The sequence below is a fragment of the Antedon bifida genome, chromosome 11 (genome assembly GCF_963402885.1).
Source record: "Antedon bifida chromosome 11, ecAntBifi1.1, whole genome shotgun sequence".
Taxonomy (NCBI): Eukaryota; Metazoa; Echinodermata; class Crinoidea; order Comatulida; family Antedonidae; genus Antedon; species Antedon bifida.
The window spans coordinates 7,622,829-7,641,877 of record NC_136236.1 but is presented as its reverse complement, the minus strand read 5'-3'; the positions used below and the strand labels follow the sequence as shown (position 1 = coordinate 7,641,877).

General features: G+C 32.6%; 1 protein-coding gene and 1 long non-coding RNA gene across 2 annotated transcripts in view; one reads left to right on the top strand and one right to left on the bottom strand.

The window, feature by feature from the left end:
* The window catches only part of LOC144856500 (uncharacterized), a 109,549-nt gene that overhangs the window by 18,509 nt on the left and 71,991 nt on the right, over positions 1-19,049 (bottom strand). The gene's annotated exons all lie outside the window — the stretch shown is intronic.
* Positions 852-17,812, top strand: LOC144855542 (protein DD3-3-like). The gene is made up of 13 exons (XM_078713438.1): positions 852-951; positions 2,290-2,465; positions 3,523-3,600; positions 7,515-7,707; positions 8,222-8,401; positions 9,336-9,528; positions 10,026-10,195; positions 12,027-12,276; positions 13,123-13,185; positions 13,683-13,840; positions 14,250-14,393; positions 14,882-14,953; positions 15,290-17,812. The coding sequence occupies exons 2-13, from the start codon at positions 2,325-2,327 to the stop codon at positions 15,694-15,696; spliced, it is 2,049 nt and encodes a 682-aa protein (XP_078569564.1). The 5' UTR covers positions 852-951; positions 2,290-2,324; the 3' UTR covers positions 15,697-17,812.

The window sequence follows — 19,049 nt, the reverse complement described above, 5'->3', positions numbered from 1 at the left end:
GTGCAAGGATTACTTTCAGAAACTTAAAAGACCCTTCCCATAGAATATTTTGCCAAAATCGCCTAAATCTAGATAAAATTTAAGACAAAGTTAAAGAATTTTGCTTGCTTTCCCAAAGTAAAAACGCACTTGGATGATCAAATAGCTTCCTTGTAAACTTGGTCTTTTCCATAAGTGGTATATGTTTTTTCCCTGACTTTTGTTTTGTCTGTTCTGTAATGTAAGTAACGTATTTGAATCGATTTTTTGGATTGATTTTGATATGTTCATATAATGATAATAATGTATTGTAGGCCTATAATTCAACAAATTCAAAAGTTGCAATAAAATTGTATTATTATATTAATTATGAAGATCCATTTTTGTATTACTATAAATAAACCATTTTTAATGAAATATAATTAATATTTAGATCTTTTTTTTAATGGAAAACAAAAATTGTGTTCGCATTGGCCTTAGTTGGTCGTAGTATTAGAACATATATTTTCTCTCGACCGATAACGCGACCGAAATGGTAAGGCTATACCATTCGGGGTGTTTTTTTTTCTCTTCAATTAACAACTTTCTTTTTTTGGGGGTTAGAAAAGAAATAATATTCCATAATCATATGTAAAAAAAAGAATAAACATCTAAATATTTATTTTTTATCGATTTGCAAACGATTTGACGAAAAATTGTTCGATGAAAACAGAAGTGAGTAATTCAGGGATCTCGTTCAACAATCTTGACAGGTATTAATTTTTCTGACGTTATGGAGTAACAGGTAAACCATTACGTCATTATAATACCCAAATATGGAAACATGGCCAATGACTAACCCACGTTGAATGACTCAATTGTCAATAGACCGTACCGCGGCGAACGCTTTTATCTCCAATTTACCCAAACAGTCATTTCTTTTGGGCTTGACGGGCTTAGTTCAGTAGGGCCCACTTGATATCAAATAATAAGGTAAGAGTTTACTGTTTATATTGCTAGATTTGATATAGGCAACTCTCACGGTTCTATATACTTACTACTAGCTAACTATAGCCTAGGCCACCGCTAACTAATGTATGCACGCAAACAATCAATCTCTGCGCTGGGCCGGGAAAGTGCTCAGCACAGACAGGTAAGTTAGGCCTAGTAACTGTACATTATTATAATAATAAAGAACGGCGGACGATATTCACTGTTAGTATGGCGCGCCGAGCTGTCGTGTATTCAGGTAATAGTGATATCTTTTTAAAGAGACAATCTGAGTTTTAAATAGAGATATCTTACTTAGTTTTTACTAACCTAGGAACTACTATTTGTCATGGTGAGCGACCACGGAAAAATATTATTGTCATTTTTCCATGATATTACGCATTTTTGTTGATATGGGTGGTGTTTATTAACTTAAAATTAATACTCGCATAACTGTTTTAATTAATTTGAATGCATTTTCCTCTCAAATTGTGATAAAAAATGATCACGCATATACTTCTGCTAAATGTGTGACATATGTGGTCACGTATGTGTTTGTTCAAAATGCATGTTTCATTCAAAATCACTTTGAAATGAGGGACCGTCCCGCACGATGCGAGATGGTTGGTAACTATAGACTATTTCAGGAATAATTGATAATTAAAGCAATTAACAAAGGTACAACATTTTTTTTTTTAATTACATACTGTATTTGCCTCCCAAAAATAAATCCATATAACTGCACACAACTCAGTTCCATGGTAGGAAATTAAACGGAGACAAATGAAATGAAAGAATAAAACAAAAACTTTTAAATGTTATTCCTAATTTTCTGTGTGCTTGTGTTGTACACGACCTACTGTATAAATAATGACTACACATTTGTGCTCAAAAGGCAAACTGTGCATTTCATTCAACAACAATTTTAAGATACAATAGATTTCATACAATACACAATTTTCAGATCTTGACAAATTGTAATAGACCCCTACAAGATCGATTAAAACCACTTGACACAACGAAAGGAGTAAGGGCAAGGCAATTAATTTATAATTTGTAATAATATGTAATTTAACCATTCACTGTGCAATGTATTAAATATTGGCCTTCTATGTCTTGGCGTTTCCTTAGTGTGAAAGAGTGGAATCGGTCAAATCCCAAATTTCCAGATTAACCTTTTTTAGTTAATTTTCGGTTACTTTTTCTTTTTTAATTATCGATAAATTTTTTATTGGTTAATTGTTCATTTTTTATTAGTTAAATATCAGGTAATGACATATTTATGATGAATTGTCATTTGCTTTACTTTATTTTAGTGTTTTGTATCATTATTCATTTCAGAAATAATTTAGAAAGACAGGCACGTACTTAGAAAGATGAAGTTTCTTATTTGTTTGTTTGTGTGTATTTCTGTAACCAACGGCGACCTGTACCTGCATAATCCAAGGGGTTCCAACAATCGACTTAATGAGCAGTCAGCCAATAGGAACAATGCAAACAGAATGTTTGACTCACAGGTAAGTGGGATGAGAGGGGGGCTAAATAGTGGGGTGGGGGATTGGCACAGTGACGTGGTGATAAATTGAGATCACATCCCTCTTTCAGAAGTCTGTTTTTAAATGTGTTTAATTCAACAGTAAAATACCAGGGCCATAGTCAGCATGAGGCAGACGTGGCGCTAATCAGAAATTTTCAATTTTCACCACCCACCCCAATTCCCCAGCACAGATCAACATTTTATATTAGTAATTATATTTAAAGCATCTTTGCGTCGTCTGTTTTTAACCTCTCGCTACGGCCTTGAGTACCTATACAATTGAATTACCACAAAATTGCATAATAGAATGAAATTATACATTTCTTTCTGAAAATACATTGATAGCAATTGTAAAAATGAATAAATATGATAATATACAGTAGAATAATTTAATTTATTACTGTTTGTACAGCTGTTTGTTGTTTGTTATAATAAAATGATAATTAATACCTATAATGTATATGTTAATAATCTATACATTGTTATTGTATTGTACATATGTCTTCTTATTATTTTACACACATACTGTAATGTGCATAACTCTATAAAATGAATTTGAAATTTTTTGTTTGAAAATCAAAATTCTTTATTTATTCGTTTAAATTTCAGTTAAACCAATACCTTGTTAGAAATTGTATTCAAATATATCTACTGTATGCATATAATTGTATACACTAAAGCTGCTCTGTCTACACTATCAAACTAGTTTGACAAAATAAGTGTGATGTGCCCAAATATGGTATTGGTAGTAATATGACATCATCATGTTCATATATGGGCACATCACATTTTTTTGACACATTAAGTTTGATAGTGTAGACAGAGTTTAACAGTAGAACCTCTATTTATGTGACACTGAGACAATATATGTCTCCAGGTAGGTGTCCCCATAAGAAAGGTTTTAAGACCATCTCTCCTCATTCATTTAACATGGAAGTATCCCCTTAATAGTACCGTAGCTGGCATGGCCCGATGGATGGGTTCTACTGATTCTAAATTTTTTCTGAAATTTATTTTTTTTTTTTTTTAATGTACAGAACAACAATAGGGGAGGTTACAACTTTGGTGATTCATCAAATAATCCATCTAACAACGAAAACGAACAATATAGAATGGTAAGGCTAAATGTTCAGGTCATCTGAGTGTTTTCTGGTGAGGGTGAAATGCACGCTGCTATAGATATAATATTAAGGCTAAGTTCAAATAAAAGAAAGAATGTGAGGAAGTACCTTTAATAATAATAATAATAATACCACATTAATAAACATGCTCAAAGGCGCTTAACAAATAGTTTATTCTTATATAGCGCATATAAGCAAGTTCTCAATGCGCTGCACATTATTACCCCGGTAATTTTTTGGATCAAACACGTATGGAAACATACTCCCATAATAATGCAGCTAGTAATCAGCGCAATGTTGTGTCTTGATCTAACTGGGTACCCATTTATACACCTGGGTGGAGAGATGCAAATGTAAGTAAAATATCTTGCCTAAGGATACAAGCAATGTGGCATGAGTTGGATTCGAACCACGATCTCACGATCAGTAATCCAACGTCCAACCCACTGCGCCACACGCCCCTACAACCTTTAACTTGTACGCACTCGGAATGTCAACCAATTGGCAATATCTGTGAATAATTGTCAGTGGTGTAACGCAGGGCAACCAAACTTTGAAATCCCCAGTGTTCTAATGGTACAGTAGGATGTCTGCATATCAAACAGAAGATTCTGTGTTTAAATCATGGTTGGGGCAACTTTTTCTCATTCTCACAGATTTCAACATTTATAATAATTGTATGTAATCACTTAGAGGATAGACATTTTATGCCTGTAAATTATGTAAGTGTTTTTAATAGATAGACATTTTATACCTGTAAATTATATAAGTGTTTTTAATTTCAATATCAAGTGAAAGGGTTATTTGGTATTCTGGAGCAGAAAAGAGGCACTTTGTTTAGTAATCAATTTGAAGGCTTTTCCAATCAATGATGTTTATTTAACAAATTCTTAAATGTCAGATATAATCTCAAGCAGATAAAGATAACAGGTTATATTTGAAATAATTCGACCTTAACAATCGGCAGAAAAAGGAAAGAAATAACAATTCAATTGGTACTGTAGTCACTTTAAAGGTCATGAATACTTTGTATTTTCTTTTAATTGTTTAAGAAAACAATGAAAGTGAACAATTTCTATATTTAGTTACATACAGTAGCAGAACTAATTCAATATTTTAAACTGTTGATGAAAACACAGTATTATCAAATATCATTATATAAATAAACTCGTTGCGGTCTTTTAGTGTCAATTTAGAAAGAACTTCTGTCATTTTTGTGCAGTCAATCAGAAAATTTGAAGTTTGCACTGAAAAGAAAAACACAGTGACTGAACAAAACTTATAGTTACAATAGTAGAACTAATTGAATGTGCATTAAACTGTTTGTGAAAACCGTGGAGTAATCCATGGTGAAAACACTGTATTATCAAATATCTTTATATAAATAAACTCGCTGCGGTCTTTTAGTGTCAAAATAGAAAGCATTTCTGCCATAACTCTTGTGCAGTTGATCAGAAAATTTGAAGTTTGAAGTTCGTTCCAATAGAAACACAGTGGTGGAACAAAACGTAGTTACATAGCAAAACTAATTGAATGCATAGTATATATATAGTATTTCTCAAATATCTTAATATAAACAAAATTGTTGCAGTTGTAATGACAAATGGTATATATAAATTTTATAACATTCTTAGTGCATTTGATCTAAAGTTTGAAATGAACAAAACTTGGTTACAGTAGGCTTCTAGGCTAACTGTAGCAGAACCTAATTTAATGCAATAAAGTGTGAAAACATTCTATTATCAAATATCTTTATATAAACAAAAGTGTTGTAAAAATTAAATGCATGCATATTAATTCTGGTGCACTTGATCAAAAAATCTCAAGTTTACAGCTCATAGAAAGAAATACAGTAACAAAACAAACGTGATATTTACTTCCTGTGCCAACTGAATAACCTTTAGATGCTGAGGACATGCCTACTACCTGGCCTTGATCTTGTCCATGAAATCAAATTGCTAATTCATAATTGCGTGATATTCATAATAATTAGTAATAATTGGACAAAGATGACAAGCAAACGCTAATATCTGTAGCTTTTCTACTGTATGGATTTAAAAATAAATAGTTAAATATTTTTAGATGGCCGAGCGGTTGAGACAGGGGTACTGTAAATCATAGCCTCTATTGAGTACTGAAACTTGAAGCTAATCATAGATATTTATCTTACAAAATGACTCAATAAGAAGTATGGTATAAATGGTGTACAGGCATTTGCGAGATAATACAAATCTCGCAAATGGGTATGTGTACAATTGTAAGCACCTTTTAGCAAACAAATAGGAAATGAATACAGTTCCTCTATCATGCAATATGTATTTGCTTTATGATATGGAAAGTATTTTATATTTTAAGGTCATGTCAACAGATATCATTACAATATTATTGTTTGAAGTCAGTGTCATAAATTTATTTGCTCTCTCTGATATGAAAAGTATTTATATTTAGCCCTTATCATACTTGTTTTTCGGTAACAGCCTAATTATCAAACTTTTTGGAATTTCTGTCCAACATTGTGAATACTACTATATTGATAAAAAGATGTACTGCAATCAGTTGATTGATTTTCACCCAATCTAGTAATTAGATACTGTAGGAGGAAAACAACGGGTTTTGCTAAACTCTGCAAACCTCCAAAACAAAAAGCAAATTTAACCCATCAAACCAACATAAAAGTTATTGAATCATGTAGGGTGTTTGTAAGGTTCAACAATTGTTTTTAACCATTATTTTTAACCACAAAATGGTGTTTTACCCCCAAAATAAGTACTGCACTGTAGATAATAACAAAAGTTGAATTGTACACTTTGTATGAATGTTGGTTCAGTGGGATTTCTATTCTTTTTGTTTTTGAGGTTTCCAGGTGGTTTGCAGGGTTTTGCAATATCCTCCCTTATGAAAGGTGTTTGACTTCTCCCAATAGGTGTTCCCACAGGTTCAACTTTTAGACTTTTAACTTGTTGAATTGTGTGCTGAAACAAAAGAAAACCATTGGAAACTATCTACTTCCTTATTCTTACATAAACAATAGGAGTCCTGATTCAGCACATTTTTCACACAAGGGAAGCTGTTTTGGCAGGTTATTTTCTAGCTGATTAAGCTAAGCTTATTAGGCTCGTTGATTTAGCATAGGTGTATACAGTTTCATTGGCGTCAGCTCTGTTACTTAATCCATAGATTAGAAGAGAGAAATTATCCCTACTGTTGAATACAATACTAATCAGTGTATCAGTGGCTTGCTAAAAATAGAACTGTGTAGATTTATTTTTTGACAGTACTACAGATTAGCTTTGTTTTGTGGAACAAAAAAATCTGGGCAATGTTTGAGTGATTGGGTTAGGCATTTGATGTAATTATATCACAACTGACGTCTTTTACAATTTGTGAAAAAGTATATTTTCTGAAATTAAATTTAATGAACCACTTTCACAAATTTTGGTTTTGTAAAACACATAGGCCTACCATGATTGCACAGAATCTTTTGTTTGCAACCAGTCCCAGTGAAGAACAACCATGTGTTGATCTGCATCCGTGGTTAAATAAAGTTGAATTGAATTTAAAATAGGAAAGATCTAAATTTATAGTCAATAAAATGTATGTAAAACATGCAGTCCATAGTACTATACAGTAGTTGGTAGTACTTAAAGATAAATACACAAAAAAAAACACAGAAGGGTAAGTAACTGGGGTTCCAAGTTATACAAATTAAGGATTTTTTTGTTATGATATGTACAATTTTATCTATCTATGTATGTGAGTTTAAAATTCTATGAACTTCTAAATATTAATATTGATGGCAGTAGACTAATTTGATTATAAATTAATTTAGCATACAGTAGGTTAGAAAACCTGCAATTGATAGTTCAACAACATTCTCTGTTAAGATGCACTTTTTTATTTTTATTCAGGAGTATTTCATGAGTGGGCCATATATGAAGTATGTCGACGAAGATGGTGTACCTACCGGCGAGGGGAAGTCGTTACTAAATATTGAATGGACCAATCAGCACGGATGCGGTGGAGATGAGGACAGCGACCCTCACAAGACCAATTGCATGTTGATCATGCAGTACATGTGTCAAGATGATGATGCAGGAGGAGGTACAGTATAGTTCTAATTCACCATGTCAATATTGCTGTACCTTACTGTATTCCCATATAAGTACAGTAAAATATTCAGGAAACATTTTATTTGTCATTCTAATTACCACAAACACTCACATTTTATCCCTATGTAGTCACTACCTATAATGATGTAATATTGGATGGCTTACTTTCATGACCATTATTGATGACAAGTTTCCTGTTTCAACTAAACTAATAATAGATTGAATGGACATTTTTCTGTGAATGAACATGGAGCAATATATGTTTTTACACTATACACTAATCCATATTAAGGAAAACCCATATTAAGGGGACACTTTGTCTAGAAGGTGTCCTTTTAATCGGGGTACATTCTACTGTGTGCCACATTTAACATGTTTGTTGTCGTTTGAAACAATATTAATTCCCTATTACACTCCTGGAAAAACTAAATGAAAATGAAAAACTAGTATAATGCATATTCATAATATTAATTCATCAATATTTCACTACTTTATATTAATACTAGAAAATGTTGAAATCCGTAATGGTCAGAACACAGATACGCAGCAACACACTCGAATACAAAACTTGAATGAAAATCAAAACCAGGCCAATAATCGTAGGAACAACAATGTACAGGCAAATCGTGGTTTACAGGAGCCTTGGGAATGGTACGATAAATGTTACAATAGAGAAAGAAATATGGGTAAGATGACATACTTATTTCAACTTGTAGATTATCTTTGTTGTTTGTCTACAATGATTTTGAATAAAGTGCGTCATGCAGATTAAGCATTCCAACTGAATAAGCACATTGGTCAAATAAGCGCTAAGATTTATTAAGCATGGCAGTTAAATAAGTACAGCAATCGAATAAGCAATACAATTGAATAAGCACTATAATTTAGTAAGTATTCGAAAGTGATCAAATTGAATGAGCACAGCAGTCTAATAAAGCCCTCCGATTGAATATTGCATAGTAGTAAAATAAGCCCTGCCATTGAATAAGTACAGAAGTTGAATAAGAACAGCAGTTGAATAATAATGTTGTTGATTGAAAATTGTACCTGATAAAATAAGGACTACAACTGAATAATTGCAGTCAAATATTAGTGCTCCAATTGAATGAGTCAGTTGAATAAGGAATCCAATTTAATAAGCAATCTGATTGAATAAGTGCAGAAGTTGAATAAGAACAGCAGTTGAATAATAATAATAATATTGTTGATTGAACATTTTACCTGAAAATGGAATAAAATAAAATAAGCACTACAATTGAATAATAATTTAACAGTCAAATAAGTGCTCCAAATTGAATGAGTAAAGAAGTTGAATAAGAAATCCAATTTAATAAGCACTCTGATTGAATAAGGTCACTCCAATTGAATAAGTGCAGAAGTTGAATAAGAACAGCAGTTGAATAATGATGTTGTTGATTGAAAATTGTACCTGAAAATGGATAAGATAAAATAAGCACTACAATTGAATAATTTAACAGTCAAATAAGTGCTCCAATTGAATGAATAAAGCAGTTTAATAAGGAATCCAATTGAATAAGCAATCTGATTGAATAAAGCACTCTCAATTGAATAAGCCACATCACACAATTTAAGTACATGATACAATTCTCTTCTTAAAAGGTCTGTTTACAGCCGACCAGAACCTAAGAACTGATAACGGCAATGGATATAGTTCTGCAATTTACACACGACAGAACCCTCAAGGAACACAGAGGGGGTATGAGTGCCCGGAAGAGCGTGACTATTATCCCTATTGGCATCCCACCCCATGGAGAGATGTTGCAGTTCTTGTACAGAATGTATCTGAATGCAGGTTAGTGGTTTTAGTTTCCTTCTATTATTTCCTTTATATATTAAACTTTGGATTCTAAACACTAATCTAGAAGCCTGTTTGTTTGTAATCAATGGATTATGCAGTACCTCATGTACATTTTGTAGACACTGTTGACCATATGTACAATAAATCAAAAATTCTTGACAGTGTTTAGCTTTGTCTACACCATCAAGCTTTATGTGACAAAAAAATGTGATTGCCCATAATATGGACATGATGATTTTTTTGTCAAACTAGATTGAATGATAGTGTAGACAAAACTTTATAAATTGAGAAGCCCTCCATGTGCTAAAAATATCCGACATACTGTAGTTTGGTCCTCTATTGGCTGAAACTCCATAAGAGCACACCCTGGAGAGTATCGGTATTATGTGAGGTTGATCTGTATTTTATTTTATTATCTTATACATAGGCATATGTTTATAGATTATATTATTACCCTAATCACCTATAATATTTTCATTCATTATTTGCAGCACTTTACAAGCCGCAAGTTACAATGTTCAACCGTACTATGAATGCGTGGAGTTCTATAACAATGCTAGAACGCAGCGTAAGCACTGGTCACGATACAACAACCAGGCTGACTGTGAGGCGAATGACGGTGATTGGCTAGCATTCACTGCCTATTTGGAGACAGCACCAAGTAAATACCCTTTTTTTTTTAATTTCAATTTGGAAACAAATTCAATTAAGAAACTATTTCCTTATTGTCTTGGTTGACAATCCCACAAACTATTTAATTTACTGAGTTATATTAAACATTCGAATAAATATAATCAGTTTAAAAAACAATTAAAGACTTTTTTTTTCTCAACCAATGGTTTGACAGTATGTGAATTACCACTTATTATAAGATTATCATAAGGGTTAATGTTTACAAATGTGATACATAACAATTTTTCTCACTCCTGAGAACGATCAAAGCATATTGATTGAAACGTCGAGAAACTCAACAGTTCTTTTCAGAACTAATATCCGTGGTGTACCGCAAAATTTATATCAACATTTCATTTCACCATGCAAACCTTTAAACAATACATTTGAATTTTGGGTTTGGATTATAAAGACATAAACAAAAATAACATAGCACAAAATTCTACAAAGAGATTCTAATTTGTTTTTAAAATTACTAAACTATTATAATTAGAAAATTCAGTAAATACCCTCAAAACCTGTCCTAACATAGTTTATTTGTACCAAAGTGTACACCTTTTGTGAGTGAATACTTTTTAACTTTAAAAAAATTTAAAAACAAAACATATTTCATTTTTCTATAGAAAATTACATTACAGCAACAGATGATCTTAAATAATTTCATGAAATATGAATATTTTACTTGGAAAATTACTTACTTACTTAAGCCTTGTTACACCTAACAGTGCATAGGCCATCAACTACACGTCTCCATCTCACACGGTTCTGAGCAATTCCTTCCACCTCTGTCCAGTTATAGCCAGCATCCTTCACCTCCTTATCCAGTTCCCTCCTCCATGTGTTCACATTGAAAGAACACTTGGAAAATTAGGTCACTCAAAATTTTGAGCATATGTGTTTTTGAAAGAAGTTCGTCTACTGTAAGCCTACTAATATGAGTTAAGCCAGATTAAATTATGATTATATATATATATATATATATTATATTATAAACAAATCAGGCAAAGAACATTAATTCTAAACCGCCCGGTGATATACTGAAATTTAATTAATTAATTTGAAACGATAAAGATGAGGAAATCTGTGAGAATGAGAAAAAGTCGCCCCAACCGAGACTCGAACTCGGACCGCCTGCTTGATATGCAGATGTCCTAACCATTAGACCACTGGGGCTTACATGGTATTGTTCGAACTCGATTGGATAGCGACTCTTTAACATTCTCGGCGTGGTACGGCGGAACAGCACTAGTCCTCAGTTGTACGCACGCGCACCAGAGATCAAATTGATACGCCCTCATCTTACAGTATTTTTATTCACGAGGCGGGATCTCCGAAGAGATACTTTTATATATATATAAACAAATCAAGCAAAGAACATTAATTCTAAACCGCCCGGTGATATACTGAAATTTAATTAATTAATTTGAAACGATAAAGATGAGGAAATCTGTGAGAATAAAAAAAAGTCGCCCCAACCGAGACTCGAACTCGGACCGCCTGCTTGATATGCAGATGTCCTAACCATTAGACCACTGGGGCTTTCATGGTATTGTTTGAACGCGATTGGATAGCGACTCTTTAACACTCTCGGCGTGGTACGGCGGAACAGCACTAGTCCTCAGTTGTACGCACGCGCACCAGAGATCAAATTGATACGCCCTCATCTTACAGTATTTTTATTTACGAGGCGGGATTTCCGAAGAGATACTTTTATATATATATAAACAAATCAATTATATTATTATATATATAGTCAAATATATCTTATCATATGCTGTAAATTGATGATGTTAAATAATAGTCTTTGTTTCTCTATTAAGCCTACACTACAGAAACCCAATGCAATGCAGCCAATAACCGTAATGATGGCGCAACGTATGTGTGGGGCAGACCGGAAGGAGGCTTAGATCTGCAATGCCTCGTTGCCGTTCCTGCTCCGGACTGCTTACAAGCCCCATGGAGTAGGGATAATCATCTAGGGAACACTAGAACTGGAGAGAATGCTCAATACACCATGACACTTCCGTTTTTCCCATCAGGAAACTTCAAGAGATGCGCTTTCAGAATGCGGTATGACTAATTTATTATTTCTTTTTATTTAAAATTCAATCAAATTATTTTCGAATAAATGACCGTTTTGAATAAATCCCCTCTCTAATAAACACCCCCCATAGAACATCATTTGGAAACATCCTTCCTCGAAAACCACCCTGTGGAATTTATTTATTTCCTTGAATAAACCAATACATATTGTTTTACAACAAAGGACAAATTTACCAATTAACATAAGAATTAATTTCCATATTTTATTGGAATTTATCTTTTGACATCAGTGGTGGATTCTTCTGCATGCCCCACCCACAGAAGGCATAGGTTTGATTATGTAGTGGGATTTATAATTAGATTACATTAGCAGGGGAATTTGCCAAACTCGTGTGTCCAAATTTAGACTAAATTAAGGGGTGAGATTCTACTGAAGCATCAGACTACATGGTATAAATAGTATGTTTTGAAAAATAAATTTAGTCAACTGGACTTACTTAAGTTCAGTTGACTAGATTTGTTTTTCCATCTTAACACTACATCAATGAATGACAATATTCATGATGATGATAATAATAATTATAATAATGTCTAGGGTTACTTTTGTATTGATATTTTGTACTTTTTTAATCTTCACGTTGTTTTTAATGTTGTAATTTTGTATTTTTTTTTTTTGGATGATTATGTTTTGCTTTGGAGACCCACTTAATAGTTTGATTTAGTTCGCTTTTGGGAATCCTGTCTCTCTCTATTGTTTGTTATTTTTTTGTTATAAGTATATGAGACGAAATAAATGAAATGAAATGAAATAGCCAGTGTAAGTAGTAGAAAACACATTTATTTATTTATTGTTTTTTCTTATCCATATTTTAGATATAACATCACAACAGATGACTACGACCCAGCCAATACAGATGCTAGTCATAACCAGAACTAGTAAGTGCGATACTGAATGCTTTTTCTTCTTTCCTAATCTAATTGGTATACCTGTAAACTGTTTAAGTTACTAGGTATAAAAATGGTATATCTACCAATCTACCTGTTGGAAATCAGCGGTAATAACTGGTATACCTGCCAATGTTAAAAGCCAGACTGTTAAAAGTTAGCATCTGAAAGCTTGCAAAAGGCCTATAATTGGTGTACCTGCGACATCTCTAAAGTTCAAGTATAATGGTATTAGGTCAGCAGTATACCTACTGTTAAAAATTAGCAGTATTACCGGTAACTACATCTGTAGCACACTGATTGCATTATTAGGCAAGATGCTTTACTCTCGTTGCCTTGTCCTTCGAATGAGATGTTTGTCCTTTGTAAGTATGATGTATATATCAGCAGTAAGTAGGCTGTAAAATGCCTGTGCTTCTTCAAGTAGTAATTGCAAGTTTTTTGTATATTCAACTAAATTCTTTCATTTTTTAAAACTTTTATTACAGTCAAACTGGTAGGGTATCACCAATCCAGAATAACCCTAACGTAGATGTAGGAGCCGACAGTGTTCCTCTTCGATTGGCTGTTAATACTGCACAATTTGGTCGAGTCTTTCAAGACAGGTCACATGTTTTCAAGATTGCTCCCAGACCAGACCGTGAAGGTATGTTTTATAACACACTTAAATGTATCCTGTTCTATATAGTTCTACTAAATGGAAAAGTGATATTTAATGGTGATATTGAATGGTACTATTTAATGATACTATTGCACACCTAAATGTATTCTTACCATTTGCTTGGTCCCATGTATCACATGGAATTCGGCATTAGTTATACTAAATGGAAAAATAATATTCAATGGGGATATTTAATGGTACTATTTAATCGTACTATTGCACGTTTAGCTTTTTGCAAACATTTTGTGCAAAATTTGGGCTATTAACTGAGGTGTTGGAAAACCAACCTGTAGTGTGCAACGTTTATAACTGTTCTACTTTGCATCCAAAATTGGATATCGTGTTCAGGGAATTATCATAATTACTAAAAAATATACATTTTATTGCTTAATAGGTATTGAATCAGCAAAGATTATGAACTTGAACGTTCGTGGGAAGCGTGGTAACATCGTGCAAGTGTATCCAGCAATTGAGTACGATTTCGTACCAACACGTTTAACGATTGATGAAGGAGACATGATTCATATACAATGGACAGGTTGGTTTTTGTAATCTGCTGTAATATCATTATACACGTTATGACACACCTAAGAGTATCTTTGCCATCTGATTGGTTGATTTGGTATTGTTTGTTTTTATTTCGAATCTGTAAAACATATACTGTACAATATAAACAATATATTTTGGACGACGCAAAAATCTTTAAAACAAAAAATTAGTTTCCTTTGGAGTCCTAACAAAGTGTAAAAATATTTTGAAAAACAACACAAAAACATTGTCAAACAAAAAATGTGACAATATCATGTGCCATGAATTATTTTATTTTATTAATTGAAGGTCTGTCTGTACTATTTTACACACATTTTGTAATGGACATTCAAATACCAACCTGTAGTGTGTACCATCACTGTCTATAACTGCTATGCTTCCGTGTACATCATCAATAGTGCCTATACTAGCATTTTATTTATATGAGAGTAGGACGAAGTTAACTACAGTATATGATTGTACATTTTTTTTAATTAGGTTCCAACACACACAACAATGGAAACCCAGCTGGAGATGGACAAGCTGGAGATGCAGGAGAAGGCAGAGGGGGTAAGATTTACAAACTGAATAGCTTTAAATTCTGTTAAATACCTTCGACTTATCACTAAGTTTGCCTGTGGCCATCTTATGCAATATACAATAATTTTTATTGAAAAATTTTTACTGGATTCTCTCATAAAGCCACATTTTTTTAAAAAGGTTAGCACAAAATTCTAACTATAGAATTAGTTAATTATAATTAATTAAATTAATAAATAAATAAATACATTTTTTTAGTATTGATTTGTCATGATTGATAATTGTTTTACAATGCTGTTCTTTGTTACCCTCATTTCAAAACAAAACCAAATCCAATAAACTTTGTAATTCTTTTTCATATTTTAGGTACAGACCGCAATAACATTGTGCAGATAGAAGATGCCCTTGATAATTACCCTTTGCCCTTTGACATGACCAGCATGTGGCAGAACGCAAATGTCATCTGGATGCACACACAGGATTCCTCAGAAACCCAACTGCCTGATATAGCAGCCGTTGATCTAGCAGTCAGTATGGCTTCTGCTGGATATTACCAATGTATGTCAGCGGCAACGTGCGGAGGTCAATCGGCCCAAAATAAAAACAAGATTAACAATCTGCTTGACAATGCGCCTGCTTCGTACAAAGGAGCATTGTTACAAATTAGCGCTGGTGAATATCATTACATGTGTACGAGAAATAACAATTTTACCAATCGTAGTCAGAAAGGAATGCTGGTTGTTAAAGAAACAAATAATGCAAAAAAGAAATAAGTAATTAACTCATCATTATAATAATAATAATAATAAAATCTTTATTTTTGCAACGGAAAGAAAAACTCGTTCACAAGAAAGGTGTTCTTCCACGAGGCCTTATAGCATTGTAACACAAAGTATTGTAATAAAAATTAAAATCAAGGTTTAAAAAAAAAAATCAATATTTTAGTCTTTAAAGATTTTAAGGGTATTTGAATTTTTCTGATTATTGTTTAGTTTATTCCACAGCTGATATTAAACTTCTTTTTTTATAATCTGTATTTGGCTTGGGTAGGTAAAGGTTGTTTGTTGACCTTGTGTTGTGTTCGTTCTGCCTTTGTAAAAACCTATTTCTCAAATAATTCTGTGGTAGAGAAGAGGATCAGTCATAATTAATGTTAGTACCATAGCAAGTCGATTACTGTCTTGATAAATGTCCAGATAGAACAGTTTTTTATGACAATTTACTAGCCTTAGATGTTAATTTTACAAACAACCACCACCCAGAAAACTATACCTTAGGACACTTATTCCTCAGAGAGCGAGGTTGGTAATTGTCCTGCGAAATTTTTCTGGAAAACCTTGACAATTTTATTTTTGGAGCCTAGGTTTATACTAAGCAAAAAAATGTCATGAGCTATATCATCACTGCTAGTTGAGATTAGACACTTAATGTTTTACTGTAAAAATCTATCGTGGACAACTTGTTGATTTTGATTGAAATTTGAACATTGAAAAGCAGATTGACTTATGTTGATTGTTTATAATCAGTTGCAGATCTGGAGAATTGACTTCACTTTATATACCAAATAATTTGTTTAGAAAATGTTTTATATGGCATTATTAATAATATGTAAATATGGGAAATTATTTTTACAAATTGTAGGCCTAGTAAGAGAAATATTAATTAGAATTTTTAAATATAACTAAATTAAAATGCACAGTATATGTGATTTTTATATTGTTGGGCTAATATTTTATTTTCAATTATGTTTATATATATTTTTAAACGTACTGTATGTTTTTTATGAATTTGTGGTATATATATGTTTTAATATTTTTTTTTTATTTAGAAAAGTGTATGCAATTCAGTGTATTATTGGCTGCTGGTTTCACAAAAAAAGTGTGATGTGCCCAAATATGGTAGCGATATGCTTAAATATGGCAGTGATATGACATAATCATGTCCTTAAATTTTTTTGTCACATAAAGTTTGATAGTGTAGACAGGGCTTAAGGAATCTAACCAATTAATGTATTTTCATATTTTTAATTATATAAATATTATTTTTCTAAATGAATGTTATAAACAGTTATATTAAATGTAGCAACAACAATTATAATTATTGGTTTACACTATTGCCCGAATTTAATAAGAAAACACAAAGGTATAATACTATTTTAGGTTTTAGAAGACGCTTTAAAGACGCTTTTCATCTTGGCACTTATGGCGTGTCATACGTACACTTGAGTTAAATTTCAGACAAAAATATCAAAACATACAGTACTCTATGTTGAAAACATGCTCTTGAACATAATATGTGTATTTTATTTCTTAAAATAGATATAGTGTCTTACTTAAATTTGTTCACTAGACATTTCGAATATTTTCATCATAAATTATGTATCCATTACTGTAGGGCTACTATGAAATAGTATTAGCAGCCTAGTGAGACCCTTGTTTTGGACAAGGTGTATATTTTTATATTATGCACATAAACGTAGGCCTATTAGTATCACTCTTCGTAGGAATGTTTAAAAAGTTACAATGATAATTAAATAGTTCCAATATTTGATGTATCAGAAATTCGTCTGCTCAAAGACGGTGTCAAAATTATACCAAAAAAAGTAGTAGACAGCAATAGCATCCACTTGTAGTTTTAGGGGATTTAAATGGTTTTTTTTTTAAAGATATCAGTTAAAACAAACATTCCAGTTTTATATTTTAAACTTTCGCACGTCAGTACTTATCTTATAGTTGAGCAGCTTATGTCAAGTGGCTTATTCTTGAATACTTTATTGTATACTACGTCATGCAGTAAGCCTATTTACAAAGAGTGTATTTTAAATTGCAAAATTCCGCTCTGCCGGTTCAGACGGTCGAAAGTCTTTTCAAATACAATTTTCTATACTAACTTCTTGTTTGATTTGTTGTGATTATTTTGTTTGCTTGACTTAAACAACTTTCTATTAGTTTTACCCATAATATAGGCGGCGGATCCAATACAAAAAGATAGTAGGCCAAGTTCTTTGAGCAATTCCTTTTTATCGTTTTCACCTAAACTGGATCCTACATTGCAACTCATGATATTCTAATCATTCATGAAAGACATATTCAGTGAGAGATTCCCTCTTTTATTTTCGTTTTTGCAAAAAGGGGGAAACAACATGGTTTCTGAGGAGGATTATGGATCAGACCACATACCGCCACTTCCTTATAACAATCTGTAACGTTACAAGAGCAATGACAATGTACAGCAGAAAACTTAAAGACAAGCGTCTTTAATAACTTTGACAAAATGTTGATGAACTTTGACACAATTGACGATCTAATGCAGAACCGGAATCACGCATGTGCATACAAATTCAAGAACTCCTGAGCTGATGTAAGAGGCTCGAATACGCCTATTACTAAAACATCTGGTGATTCTGTAAATAAGTAAAAGATTTTTTCAAACGCGCGTGATTGATTATCCAAACTATTGCTTGTGATTGATCAATTCAATTCATTTCACCTGCAGCTCCAAAATACAATTAGGCCTACTTCAAGAACAAAATTATGAGACAAATAGATTTATAAACACACAGTTTATTTTATTTTCTTTTTTTTTAATGATATGTGTTTTTTTTTCACAGCAGAAAGCAGACCTCATTCAAACATTGTTTTATAGCCTATGGATATATTATAACACACGTAAGTAGATTCTTGTCCAGGGGCGGACGCAGGGGTGTTGCCCCAGTTGCCCGGGCAACACCCTTAATTTCATACTAAATTAAAATTTAGATCCCACTTCATCATAGGCATGTATTAACTATTAACGTCCGTTAAAGAAGTCCAGTGTTGGAAGAGTCTATATGTAAATTGACTGACTGCAGCGTAAAATTAACCGCGCACAATTTAACGGCGGTCAGTGGATTTTTTTTCATTTCTCTACGTCCGTAAAATTAGACCGAATTTCCGTAGTAATTACAAACTACTAATTACAAAATCCGTAGTAATCTGAAAACCCCTTAAGCCACTTTCACATCGCGCCCGCATTCGGTCCGGCGTCCTAAGAAAAATATTTCTACCACTGGGCGTGCTTTTATATCATCAAGAAATCTGATATCCGATGTCAAGCAAGGTCATTCATACTCAAAGCTGATTGGACG